Source organism: Perca flavescens, chromosome 15 (assembly GCF_004354835.1).
Source record: "Perca flavescens isolate YP-PL-M2 chromosome 15, PFLA_1.0, whole genome shotgun sequence".
In the NCBI taxonomy this organism is placed as follows: domain Eukaryota; kingdom Metazoa; phylum Chordata; class Actinopteri; order Perciformes; family Percidae; genus Perca; species Perca flavescens.
Window position 1 is genome coordinate 14,140,898 of NC_041345.1, and position 14,127 is coordinate 14,155,024.

Consider the following 14,127-nt stretch of genomic DNA (forward strand, 5'->3'; position numbering starts at 1 on the left):
GCATTAAAATTGCAAATAATTTTTTAAACAAAATAAAAATAAGAGGCTTTCACTTTATACATTTCTGTCATAAGAAATAACTTCAAAACTGTACATCAAACTTTTTTACAAAGCACGCAGAGCTTCAAAATATACAATGTTCATTCACATTTTATACAAATAAAAAAACAAATGTGGGTTTGCTACATTTAAAACCTGGGGTGTTCCTTGTCTGCGAGAAAGGCAGTCTGAACACATTCCATGTTGCATCACGTTCGACTTTGAGAGCAGAGTCCATCCAGCTTGCTGCTTAGCAACGTTCAGGAGCTCTAGTCTTTGTCTCCAAAGAGTCAAGAGACGGCAGGAGAGGAGAGAGGCTCTGCCACTGGGCCAGTCTGTGAGCCTCGTTCTCTCCTAAGCATGAACTCTCCTCCCCACCCAGTAAGGGCATGTCACATTTCCAAGCATGGGCAGGTAACACACTTAGTATGTGTCCACGTGACAAGGGTTGGTCCCCCGATCCTGCGCCTCATGATACAACTGCAGGAAGTCTTTGTAGCGTGGGGCGCATCCCATCCAGGACTCCCCAAACCTCACTGTCCCAGTGAAGAGGAACTCGCCCTCCCCAAACCTCACCCTACACTGAAGGGGCATTTTGATGTGGCCAGTCCACCTCCGTACCCTGACACCCCCAGATACAAAAACCTGGGTCTTCTGTCTGTAGAGGCGGCTGATCTCCACAGTCACAGACGAGTGCTCCTCTTCCTGCTCCACCTTCTTAATGCTGCCCCGTGCCACTGAAAACACCAAGCAGGAAGACAAGATTTAGAAACTGGAACTGGCTATATTTCATGCTACACAGAATGGTGTTTTCATTGGACATTTCTGCACACCATACAGCAGCAGGAAGCCTATAATTCTCCCAAACAGCGCTTTAACTTACCAAAGTCATTGGTGCAGACAGCTAGAAGCATCTCGGTGTCACTGCAGGGCTGACAGGGTGCTGCATGGAAATAAAGAGAGAGGGCGGATGAGTTTGATGGAGCACTACAAACAGTCCACGATTTCTTTGGCACTCCCGGTCTTGCGGCATGATAACAATCTTCTACAGGTCAACAACATTCCAGTTAAGTACCACTTACACAAACATACAACTGTGGCTGGGCCAGCCATCACACACACACACACACACACACACAACTTGTTTAAACACCAAAAGCTGGGCATGCTGATGGCGGTAAAAAAGTTTAACAAAAATGCTGTTGAGTTTTTAATGCTCATGGGGCCCGTTCGGTGAGCTTCCCCACCACAAGGGGAACCGCTTGACGCTCTGTGACAAACAAGGACCAGATGAAAAGGGTAAGAGAACAGACACGGCTACAAAGGCTACATCTCTGACCTGAGCTCTGTAAGCACTTGAGCAGGCCTGCTGGGATTGAAACAGTGAGCACTGTCTCAACTATAACATCAAGTAGAGTTTTCAAACAGCCTTAAAAGTGAAAATCACTTCAGAGAGGAGTCAAATAAGAAGGGCAAAACCTCCCACCTACCATATCTTGTCTTGAACAATAAAAGGCAAGCCATGAGAGGGCATGCGCTCATAACTTAAGGGCAAATGATACTTAAATACTTTAAAGCCTGCCCCAGGCTACATTTTACCTTTGACTGGTGGCTGTAGGGCAGCAACTAGGCCCGCCCGCCTCCAGAGTGTTTTATAGCAGGAGAAAGGGCCCTAAATGAGAGCAGTCGAGTCAATGATTAGTTGACTCAGGTGGTCCTGCGGCTGGCCTGACCACATTGCCTTTATTAGCCCTGGATCTGCTGTGGTTTTCCTTTGCGGCAGAGTGGCACACAGAGGCAGGTGGAGAGAGGAGGAGTGGGGAGGGGTGTCGAGTCAGCAATGGGCTGAGGGTGGGGCAGCAGTGGGAGTACATCCATTAAATGAAAAAGAATGATTAATATGGTAAACTCAGGTAAATTGAGTGCACTGGAAATCAACCTAGTTTATATAGTCTGGTCTGTAATCTGACACATGTATCTAGTTTAGAAATCATGCATTCTGGAGAAAGACATGCAGATCATTACCCTGAATTAAGTCCAAAACCAGAGATGTGCGCCCTCTGTCATCTTTTGGAGCTGGAGCTTATTTTTAGCTGGCTTTTCTGAAGTTGAGAGTATAGGGGTGAGGGGGGAGCATGTCTTAGGTCAGCTTGTGTAGCAACACGAGGCGCTGCCGCATCACCAGAGAGCAGAGGTCAAACAGCCACAAGCTCGGACGGCTTGGCAACAGCTGGAGAGCCGGGAGACTTCAGAGCGGCCGACCTCGCCCAGAGCAGAGTGCAAAGGCCCTTTGAAGTGAGCCTGTGTGCTGCCATAGTATTAGACGGAGCAGCCAAGAGCCGAGGCCTAAACCCAGGCGTGTTTTTTCTTTCCTCCAAAGTGGAGCCGAGCAGGGCTCACATGTCAGACATGAAACAGAACCACAGGAATGGGCTGAGAGCCGAGTCAGCATCTCTCTCTGGCCCATGCACGTGCAGCGCTACTCTGATCAGAACCACTTCACAGGAGCAGAGAGGGATGAGGAATGGGACGAGTGGTATAGGAGGAGTGGAGGGGCACGATATAGTGTCCCTGAAACATCTGGGCCTGATGCATTCCACTGTAATGGAGCACAACTCGCTAATACCACTCAGCACAGACAAGAACCACTTCAAACAGCCGGGAAGAGGGACGGAAGATATATGAAGTGGAGAGGAATGAAAAAGGAAAATACTAGAATGATAAATAGACAAGAAAGAAAATAAGGAGGTAGGAAATAGTGAGACAGAGAGGAAGAAAAGGAATAATTTAAGTGAGCTGAAAGGGAGGCCGAGGGAGTGACAGCAAGAAAAGAACAAGTGGGGGGGGGGGGGAAATAAGCCTATATGCTCCTAGAAGGTCTTCCCAACATCTGGTTGGAGATACATTCCAGCTTGACGGTGAGCAACTCAATCCCAGCATAGGGTCAGAGAGAAGAGGAAAGAAGGAAGAGACAGGGGAAAAAAAAGATGAGAAGAAGCAACGCAGCAATCAATCCACCAGTCCAGGATTGAGATGACACGAGACCACGGTCTTTGTGAATCATCCCAGTGCTATCTCAGGCCACATCACACAACCAGATTATACTGCAGAGCTCACTAATGTGGCCAAAACAACTCCACGCTCACTGCTCTCTACATTTAACCCTCTCCCTCTCTCCGCTGTGCCAAATAATGACGCAGGATGTGGATATGTGAACCCAGAGAGCCGTAAAAACAGATGTGGGCCTGATACTGCTCATATTTTGCTTTAGGTGGGGGAAAAAAAAAAAAACAGTTGCTTGCACAGTTGCGCAGCTTGAAACTGTAGGTTTGGCAGGTACGCAGCGGGAAAATAGCTGTTTTTCAATGGAGGCCCCCTGTTTGGCTGTGCCTCTCCACATACACACAAAAAACAATTATAGCTTAGAGCCAAGTCAAATCAAGCCGGGATAGTTGTGAAAGAAGCTGAAATATGAAAAAGAAAAAAGAATTCCAAAAAAAGTTTCATAAAGAGTCTAAGGCTTCAGATTTTGTTGTCTTGATTCTCACAGTGAGAGTTTGAGTTTGACAAGAAATATATCCCCCCCCCTCCAACTTTGGCTTCAGTATTAGCTTTGTGCTGGAGCAAATGTTAAGTTTCCTACTATTAGAGTTCAACTTAATAAAAGTTTCCACCAGTAGATGGCTGCATTTAGTGCACAGCACACAGCACAGGGATAAGCACAAAGGAAGCCAGACCTAGAGGGAATCAATCAAAAGCAAGTCTAAAGACCGTTGTAAAGGCTGCTTAGAAGGAAAAGCAATCTTCTACAGGTTTAACACTGATATTGGGCTGTAAAATAATCATAATGGAGTTGTATCTTACCACCCTGTGAGTGTGCCAATGGCCCCAGCCTGTCGTTGACCAGCTCATACTGGAACGCCGTGATGCGGCGGCTGATGTCCATGTGCGGGACGGCCTCGATGAAGACAGCCCCCTCCTGGATACTGAAGCACTGCACCTTGCCCTGAGCTTGGTCCTGATCACGCAGCAGTAATCGCAGCTTGCCATTACGGTCCAGGTAGATGTTGGTGCCGCTGGAGTGTGTAGAGGGTTTGATGCAGACAGAGAGGCGGGCGGCGGCAGTGGAGACCGTGTTGGGTCGGAGGTTAACAATGATGGCCCCCGTGGGATAGAGCCACTCCAGAGAGCCTTGGGAGCAACGCAAGTACACCTGCTCCACATCCCTGGCGTGGCCTTCATGAGTCAGACCACTGGAAGAAAAGAAAAAGGAAAGACATCAGCAGACATCAACCACTCAAGACTCAGAGTGGAAGGCATTGTTAAGAATTTCTGAAAAAGAAAAAAAAAAAAAAAAAGTGTACAATTACAGAAACCCAAGAATGTGAAAGCTTTGTGTTCTTTAACTCGGCACAAAGGAATTATTCAGTAATCTGAAAATGATTTTCTGGTCATTTATAGCCAGAGTTATCTGACCAAGGTGAAGACCTCTGGCAGACTGTAAGGACATTAGACCACATTCCTCCTGAAGCATTCAGGGCCGTCTGTGCGCAAGACTGGCTGCATGACCAGTCACAAGCCTGAGCAACCAAAATGACCTCAGCTGCAACACACACTTCCCCCCCCCCCTATACCACATTGTTCCTCCCAGAGCTTTGGCAAAATGCACCACTGGCAGGCTGCCTTTGGGAAGAGTTTGGAAGCAAAAATGGATGAATGGAGGGACACAGGGGCTTCTGGGCAGACAACGGCAGCAACAGTAGCTGGGCCTGCTGCATGCAAGTGCAAATGCAGGTCACGCACCGAACCTCCCCTTGCTTTCAAGCCACCAAAAAGACTGGAAGAGACTTGTCCGGGCAGCACTTCGGACTCTGGCGCCAGCATGACCAAACGACTCCCTCCAGAACTTAATGCCTGGTCAGGGTTTGAAAACTCCAGTCTGTCAGTCATTCTGTTGCAAAGCCAGAGGCAGGAAGCCATCAGTAGTCCACCGGCATATGCATGCCAAGCTAGTGGTTTGACTCTGGAGGAGAAACACCCAGTTCCCTGAAAATGAGATGCTGAAATTCAAATGTGCCATAGATCTGAAGTAACTCATGGCACATGCTGAGCATATGCAGCTAAAGCCCCATAACCAGGCTCTCCTCAGCACGCCTCTAATTAAAGTCCTTTCTATCTTCATCACTTCTGTATGCAATTAAAGGAGATTAGTCAAGAGTCTCACTAATGAACAACAGATTATTGGTTAAGGGCTCAAAGTGCTGAATATCGCCTACCCCTCCTGACTGGAGGATGAAAAAGAAAACCACACTATTTGAGGCACAGCCTCACAGCCTCTCAAGTTCAAAACAGATTTCAGCAGATGTTTGATGAGAGGTGAAATGTTCCAGTATATGCTGCCTGAGGTTTTAGAATCTGTTTAAACAAATACTTAAAAACTCTTAGGGGATATGTGCATGTAATCCTGTGAATATTTGAGTATTATTTATGGTGGGATATTTAATCAAAAGTGTCTACTAACTAGTGTAAAGAAAAGGTTTTTAATCAGAATAATAATTTAATGTATAATTGTGCACCATTTTATCCTGCCAAGTTAATTGCTAGCCCTTTTTTCAAATGTATTGGTGAGTCATGTTATTGTAATCAAATAACTTTGTCAATTAGTCATTCATAAATTCCGCACCACCCAGACCAAAACTCAAATGTGTCAGTGAAACTATAGTTACAAAATCTAATCTAATCTAGTAGGCTAGCCTACTTTTCATTCACATCCCAAAATTACTTATGAACATTACTTCTATTTTTTGTATTTTGTCCTAATTTGTGGCTCTTTTTTATTTCATAGCTATCACCGCGCGGTCTCTGAGTTTCGGTCATTTCAGGTCGCTACACTTCACTTACTTTCAGACTGTAGCCTATTATTATTATTATTATCGTTTTAATCAACATTTTACATTTAGTAAACAGGACCGTAAACCTCACCTTCCCTTCCAGCTGCACTGGTCGCTTGAATATTGGCAGAAAGAAATCCGACAGAGAAGGAGGAGAGGCAGCAGCAGGGAGGCCAGCATCGGGGTGAGCATGTTTATCTTGCAGCTCACTTCGCCTCTTCTCGAGCGAAACTATGATGAAGTCCACCGCCGTATTTCCAGCTACATGTCGTTTCCATGTGTCCCCTGTCCGCTCGATGCTGTTCCCCGGGGGTTTCTTCTTTGACTCTCGGGAAGTCTAGATGAGTAACGGCGCTTACTCAAACTTCGTCCGTAGCGCCCAGTGCTGCTGACAGCCCTCCGTAAAAATGTGGAGCGAGTTCTGCGTTCAGCTCAGACTGCAGCACAGATTGCTCCCACGTCACACCCCATTCACAGCAGTGTATCACGTATGTTGCCTTCAGGTGCTCGGCCGAGGCTCCGATCTCAGAGCTTCACAGTATAAAACGATGATTATTGGTTAAAGAAGGTCATTGTTTTTTTTTTAACCAACACCACCGCGCTACTCTGTTATGTATTGGTAGAAAGAATATGTTGTTATTTTATTATTTTTAAGGAATGTATTCATAAACCTTAAATATGTGACAAACTTTACAGTTGACTGAGATTGAACACAAAAGATGCATAACACATTATTAATTATCAAGAGAGTATATGGGTAAAGGTTTGATGTTGTTGTTGTTGATGTTATTTGTTTATTTGTTTTTTTCCCCATTGTTCCCATTATTTCTTTATTGCTATTAAGATAAATTAAGATATACACCTGACAACAAGCGGGAAAAATCCCGACAGCATTTGAAGTGAGCATGAAAGTCAATACACTGGCAGTTTTTAATTTAAAGTAATCAACATTATTCCTAAATTAATACTGGCAACATTAGGTTGACGTTGTATTTTAGAAAATTCTGGGATTTGGCAGAATAGTGCTCCAAGAGTCTTTTTACCTATCCTGAAGTTAGTGAAGTCAGGCTAAATTGGGGGAAATTAAAAGGAAAAAGGACCCTGTTAACAAATTCCTTCAGAAGAAAGGTGAATGAATAACTTGGTAAAACCAGTTTATTATTGGTACATTGATTGGATATAGCTACTATCATTATGACATCTGGCTTCGTGTTAAATTAAAACTCTCATAAACTGCCACCAGAATAAAGTCATATTAAGTTTAACTGTAGTATGGTTCACCTTAATAAGTTGTTGATTCATTCAAAACAGACAATGCATACTGTGGAAAGTTGACTCGCTATCTTTGAGCATATTAGCTGATTCCTTTTTTTTAAGATTATTTTTTGGGGCATTTTTAGGCCTTTTATTTTCACAGGACAGATGAAAACATTAAAGGGGAGAGAGAGGGGGAATGACATGCAGCAAAGGGCTGCAGGTCGGAGTCGAACCTGAGGCTACTGCGTCGAGAAGTAACCTCTATATATGTGTGCCTGCTCTACCAACTGAGCTAACCCGGCCACCTGATTCATTTTTGTTCAAATGATTTCTCGACTGGAGAGAAGAACCAACTGAAATTGAAAAGTGTGGTTTGGTGCTCTAGCCCCACAAACATCTGCAAATATTGGCACATGAAGGAATAAAATATTTGAAAGTATTGGTCAAGTAAACACAACTTCACATGTGGTTTTATGTGAAATAATGGTGGTTCTATGTCTAATCTAAGTCAATGTGGCTCCAAGATTCAAATTTAGTTCATTATAGGGTCAGTGGGAATATGGAAAACCACATTATGCATTCCAGATTTCAGAACGTGCAATAAAAATATGAATATATAATTTATATAATCAAGTTACTTTGACAATTTGATTGATCTATAACTTTATGTCCCAACCAAAGTCAAGAAGATACCACTCCTGAGCTTTATAGTTCAGCTCTGTTTCCAAACACAACAAAAGCTGCAGGGACTTGTAGAGCGCTGGGTTCTGTTAACCAGTGGGTGCATCTGTAAACATGAACTAGCCTACTCATCACTCGAGTGGATCCTGGGCTAGGTTTTCTTAAACAAGATGTTTTGTGTGTGTATGGTGTTTGGCATGGGAAAGAAACCTGTCTGACAAGGAAAACTAGAGCAGGATGTAACTGCTACTTTTCCTCTTTGATTTCTTAGGACTTGAAATCAGTTGAGGCTCATTGGTGATTGGACATGTCTGCATTACTGACCCGACACGCAGGGTTCATGTTCCAGCCTGGGCCGCATGCCACAAAAGCGCCCCACACATCCATGTGCAGAAAGGAATATAACTGACTACACATTCTCTATCTTTAATAAAATTTCTCAGAATCTTAGTCATCATCCAGACTTCACATTGAGTCACTTTTTAGTATTGTTTGTCTAGTTTAGTCTGTCGTTTAGAAGTTTGTCTGGTTTCTTTAGTCCTTGTTGTGTTGCAGGCTGTCTGGCAGTTATACCACTTGATGAGGTAACAGAACCACAAGACGAGTCCGAACATGATGTCTGAGGAGCCATCACACAATGACACCTGCACTGTTACACCAAAGCTACACCTGTAAGAGTGTCTCAAAGATTTCTGTGAATTACACAATTTAGTATATGTATTAATAATGTATTTACTTATATTCTAAGATTAAAGGGGAACTCCACATATTTCACACATCAAAGTCTGTTTACAGGTCTTCAGGAATACCACTGCACTGCATATGTATATTAAAAAAGAAAAACAATTGTTGTGTAAAGCCTTTTGTTGCTCCAGAGAGAGCTGTTCAAAATCTGATAAATTGCCTCAAGTAATGTCACTTGAGTCAGCATCAGTTGAAGCCTACTAAAAGGTAGAAAACTAAAAAGAATAATTTGGGGTATGGAGTTAGAAAGGAGTAAGCTTGCCAGACTCTGCAGCCCACTCCTTTCTCTGCTTGAGACTAGCAGCTCAAGGCTACATTAGCTGCTATAGTATAACACACCCTAATCAAATTGTTGGATGTCAAGTTTCATTGTGGGTAATACAGGTGCCAGCTTTTGCTCTGCTGTATCGATTTTGATAGTTTTGTGTGGCCACCATTAGTCTTTTTATGTTATAGGAGTGCAATGCTAAATTGGTGGAGTACTCTTTTAAGAAGTACAGTACATATTACATAATATTGACAATGCAGCATTTTAACAGCCATTATAGAATAAACTACTATACTTTATTGTATTGTATAAGAAAAAATTATACCTGAGTAGTCAACGGAGCAATGGCATCACCACCATCAACAATTACTTCACCTTTTTTTCCAGCTCTGATTATTTTGTATAGTATTTGTATGTGTACATGAATTATGGGACTGTATTTAAGTATATACTATGCATACTATTTATTGTGTATGTCACTTGAGTGAGTTTATAGCATACTCAAAACAACAGTTTTTATAATCTATCAAAACGTTTAAGTCAATGCCAAACATTTGTTGGTTCCAGCTCACCTGGTGAAGATGTGCTGCTTTTCTCTGTTTCAGAACATTGTAAAAGGAATATTTTGGCTTTTGAAATGTTGGCCAGACAAAACAAGACATTTAAAAACGTTAACTTAGGCCCTGGGACATTGTGATTTTTTCTGACATTGTATAGACTAAACAATGAACCCAAAAATATAATAAACAGATTAGTCTATCATTAAAACAATATGTAGTTGCAGCCCTACTCAAAGCATGGTTAGAATGACTATATAGTATACAATTAGGATCTCTACTAGGACTAGTAATTAATCTCTTACGAGAAGCGGGTGTTTGCCCGCTTCTTGTTATTCCAGTTGCTTGATCACTTGCTGTCAGTGTTTGTTATTTTCTCTCACATTGCAGCTTAAAGGAAGCAGGTGTAGCTCTCACCCTCCACCTGTCAGAATTTCACTGGTAGTGAGAGCGGAGAGTGGGAAAAAGAATCCATGACAGATAGGAGACTGAGAAACAAACAGTTAATCATATAGTGTGCTCCAGTTTTGGATTGAAACTTGGCAGAGGAACCATGGCGTTCAACAGAGAAGCAGGGATGTGCACTTTGAATTAGAGGATTAGGTGGTAAATAGGTGTTATGTAGCCTGGGATAGTGGAGTTTAGGTAGTCAGGGAGAGGGAGGCTGCTGAAACTTGAGGGGGAAGGGTAGGATTGTTTTTTTTGTCAGGCTTGTTGTCCCAAACTCTTGCTGAGTGTGACTCACTTTTATGCCCGGGGCTAGCCTCCAGGTGAAAAAGCAGTCATAAAGTAGATTAGGCTGCTGACAGGATGTGATTTTTATGTGTTTGTGTGTGTGTGTGTGTGTGTGTGTGTGTGTGTGTGTGTGTGTGTGTCCTCACTGTCCCCTCTTTCTTTCTTTAACTCTTGTTTTTTTCTTTAATTGTTTCACTGTGGGAAAACAAGAAACCATGCAGGCTTGTCAACAGTTTTTATTTTTTTGTAAAACAGCGGACAGTTAACAAACCCATTGTTTGCATTTTCTCCTCTAGGTTTTCAAAGATACATTTTATTGATCCATTTGGCTGAGATCTTTAGTGTTGGTGACAGAAAGCTTGTCTGAAGTTCATTTTCAACAACCTTCCCTTCCAATGTTTAGACCTCCTGCTCTGAGAACCAGTTTGATAAACACCTAAACTGCTGCTCTTTTCCAGAGCTAGTCTCAACCTGTTTTCTACTATCTTGGGAAGATAAACTGTAAACTGCAGTCACACAAGCATGCCTGATATCTTGTGGTATGCAAAGGCAGGAGCTGATATCATCGAGAGGCCGTCTGCCTGTCATCATCCCTCTCTGGCTGCTATCCAGACTGTCAGAAAAGCAGCTGAGCTCAAACCTACATGAGCATTTCTTAGTAAAGAAGAACCCTGTCATTTTGAAGTGCCGCCTGTCTAAAGACAGACATGGTGTTTGTAGCTCTTCTAACACCTTGCATGACTTTGTCAGTCTTGCTTAAACAACATGGTGATGAACATAGTGTACATTCCAGCTCTTCAGCCACCAGTGTCTCAATCATCAGCCCTGGTCAGTGGTTGTATTGCTGGTAGTAGTCTTGCATTGCCAGACCTATCTCCACAGCACTATGTCAGCGCTGGAGTATGCTGGTAGTGAAGTCAATACATCAAGTGAGTGTGAAAATATGTGACATAAAAGTGGCATATTTGAAGAATCCAGCAACTGGCGCATCTCAGTCAAAATTCCATGAAGTTTTTGCAAGGCAGGGAAGACAAAGAGTGTCTTTTGTTTCAGACCTCATGTTGATGTATAGCGTATGTGTATGTGCTTGTTGGAAGAAGAAAAACAGATTGAAATACGGAGAAAAGAGACGCCAAAGTGGAGAAAGCCAGAAAATGTCCCGCTTGTGTTCCTTGTAGTGTATCTACTGGAGGCCATGTGAGGGGTGGCAGAGGAGATTAGATGTTGCCAAGGCCACAGCACAGCGACGTGCTCAAGACCATGCTGAATTAGCCCTTGATGCCTTCAAGCTGTTTCCAACACCATGCTATCAGCTCCTTCATATCCCTCTCTCAGCAGCACACAGAAACCTGAGCAATGCAGCGCTGAGAGCTCATAAGAGGAATTTGGGTCAGACCTAATTTTGACAGGGCAGGTGGGCAACTCTTATAAAAGCAACATAATAAAAGTGAACTCCGCTCCTCTCTGCCCTCGAATTTCACAGAGATCAGATATGGATGAGGCCTGCAGGTCCAGGTGGTTCTGAGGCTTGAGGATTATCCAGTCCACGACCAAGCATGAAGAACATACTATTGCAAGGAAGACAGGGACCTGTACTTAAGTTAAAAGCAGTTGTGTATCTTTACAGCATCCTTTCTCCAGGACGACATCCACTCTCCAGATTAGCCTCGTCGATCTGATTCTCATGGCTTTCTGCAGAGAAAGAGCTCTGGCCCACGTCCCTCTCTTTTCTCCATGGCCCTGTGACATGAGAGCTTCCTTGATGGGTACACTCATTCTTTGATTCACTTGATCAGTCCAGGATGCTGTACACAAAAAGCTTCAGCCATTAGGCTCCCTGATGCTGGGTGACAGCCATGATAGACTCAGAGACTGTGGGGGTGGGAGGGAAGAAGCAAGAGAGCCTTCTTTTGTTAATGCCCAAGTTCTCTGGCTCACACAGGGAGCAAAGACTCTGGCATCATTCCTGTGCAACACATTGGCTCTATGACTCTCTTGAACACTGCAGGAGAACATTTAAACATTTGACTGTCCAAATAATATTTATTTCATGAAGCCGATCTCTGTGAAATGAAGCAAAACAGATTTTTATGGAGTTTCAACATTGCAGCAGATGCCATCTGTCTTCAATCCGAGATATAAAAATCTGCCAGCGCAGATGAGGCTTAGTCAGACTCCCTTGGCATTTTCGACTGATGATCGAAGTTATGTTTTTGGTCTTTATACTTTGAAGAGGAGATCTTTCAAGGAGATATCTCCCAGCCCCCATGTGGTTTTGAGGGTTGAAAAGTGAATAAAGAACACTAACCTATAAACACACTTGTTGGTCTGCCTTAAAGCCATTATATTAACAGAAGAAAGACAGCTACTTTCTCTCTGGACACACAGCTGCAGTGGTGGTAACGTTGACTCAAGTACTGTACTTTTCATTTTCTGCTTTTCATTTACTTCTACTTCACAACATTTCAAAGAGAAATTTAGCACTTTTTACCACACTACATTTATCTGACAGCTTTAGTTACTTTGTAGAGTAGCATTTTGCATACTGCAAACATTGCAGTATGCAAAATGTCTACAATTGAGTTCTAAAAGTATTGTTTTCTTAGTAAAACAAGTGAAAAGATCTGCCAGTGTGGTAAGGTGATTTCAACCTGCTTTGATAGAAATCAGCTCGTTTTGGGAATTTTCTAGAATGTGGTGACGTTTTTCTTTAATCTGCTTTCAGGATTTGTACTCTTATTTCTAAAAAGTTATGGAAACAAGTTGATTTCTATCAGAAACAAGTTGAAATAATCTGACAAATTGGCAATTTTAGGACTCAATCACTAACATATAGAAGTACTGCTTTAAAGGACCTGAATATTTCTTCCACTGCTGCACAGCTGACACAGCCAGCCAATAAGCACATCATTTCTCATTATAAGCTCATGTGTTTACACAGGGAGAGAACGAGAAAAGGAAATGCAGGAGAGAACAGTTGGCCTATTGTGTCCGTCCACATGCAAAGTTGTATATTAGCACATGGTACGCCTGAAGAACGAACCAACAAACAACTATGGAACATAACAATCAGTCAAACGTTAAACTAAGCACGGTGGCTCTTAATGGAAATTCTGACCCAGTGGTTTGGTTCTTGCATCGCTGATACAGAGGGGTCTTTAAGAGTCTCTGGCACCCCTCTGAAAGGATCTCATTCTGCCTGTAATAAGAGCTGGATTTCGGAAACCCAGAGTTTGGTCGGTAGTGTGGTCTGCTCTGAAGGCGATACTCACCTCATCTGCTGATTCACAAGCTGGTGACAGCTGTGGTCACAGGTGATGGGAGGTGGCAGTTTTGCAGGAAAGGTAGGGGTCAGGGAAAACCATATAAGGGTCAATGAGGAAGACAAGGAGTTCATGTTTGGGGTTACTCACGGACACAAACATTCACTCCTAAGGTTTTTCAGTTTCAGTTCTTACACTTTCTTGAGCTTGATGTCGCTGCACAGATCATCCTGGAACCTTGCATCTTATTTTTTTTAACATGTTCTGCTCCACTGCAGTGTGGTTAGGCTAGGTTTTTATGGGCCTATCAAGATGCTACAGGTGGCAATCCAAATGTTTAATAACTCAAAGTAAAGCCAGGATGAAAAGGAAGCCAGGCTTAATATATATATATATATATATATATATATATGAATTAAAGATATCATGGCTTATTTTGCTGTTTGTGTTGCAATTGTGTGTACCTGTTGCACATATATGGTTTCATAATGATTCTTTATCTACTTCCTCTCAAATGTGCGTGATGGAATTGCAGTTAGACAAACTCCAAAAAAAAAAAGGCTGACATTGATAGAGTGTTATGAGTCATATGAAGTATGTTCTCTATTACTTAAAATCATCAACTATCAGCTTTGAGCAGACTTAATGTGCAGAATATTAAATTAGGTTTCAGTGTCTTTCTTCTTCCTGAA

General features: G+C 42.7%; 1 protein-coding gene across 1 annotated transcript; it reads right to left on the reverse strand.

Annotated features, from left to right (window-relative positions):
• On the reverse strand, window positions 1-6,408 carry metrnla (meteorin like, glial cell differentiation regulator a). The gene is made up of 4 exons (XM_028599511.1): window positions 6,022-6,408; window positions 3,904-4,292; window positions 923-982; window positions 1-776 (listed from the first exon to the last, which is right to left on the reverse strand). The coding sequence occupies exons 1-4, from the start codon at window positions 6,120-6,122 to the stop codon at window positions 463-465; spliced, it is 864 nt and encodes a 287-aa protein (XP_028455312.1). The 5' UTR covers window positions 6,123-6,408; the 3' UTR covers window positions 1-462.
• Between the last annotated feature and the right edge of the window lie 7,719 nt (window positions 6,409-14,127).

Coding starts and splice junctions, on each gene's coding strand:
- metrnla (XM_028599511.1), bottom strand. CDS start 6,122: ATGCTCACCCCGATGCTGGCCTCCCTGCTGCTGCCTCTCCTCCTTCTC. Junction 4,293..6,021: donor CAGTGCAGCTGGAAGGGAAG/GTGAGGTTTACG, acceptor CTTTTCTTCCAG/TGGTCTGACTCATGAAGGCC. Junction 983..3,903: donor ATTGGCACACTCACAGGGTG/GTAAGATACAAC, acceptor ATTTCCATGCAG/CACCCTGTCAGCCCTGCAGT.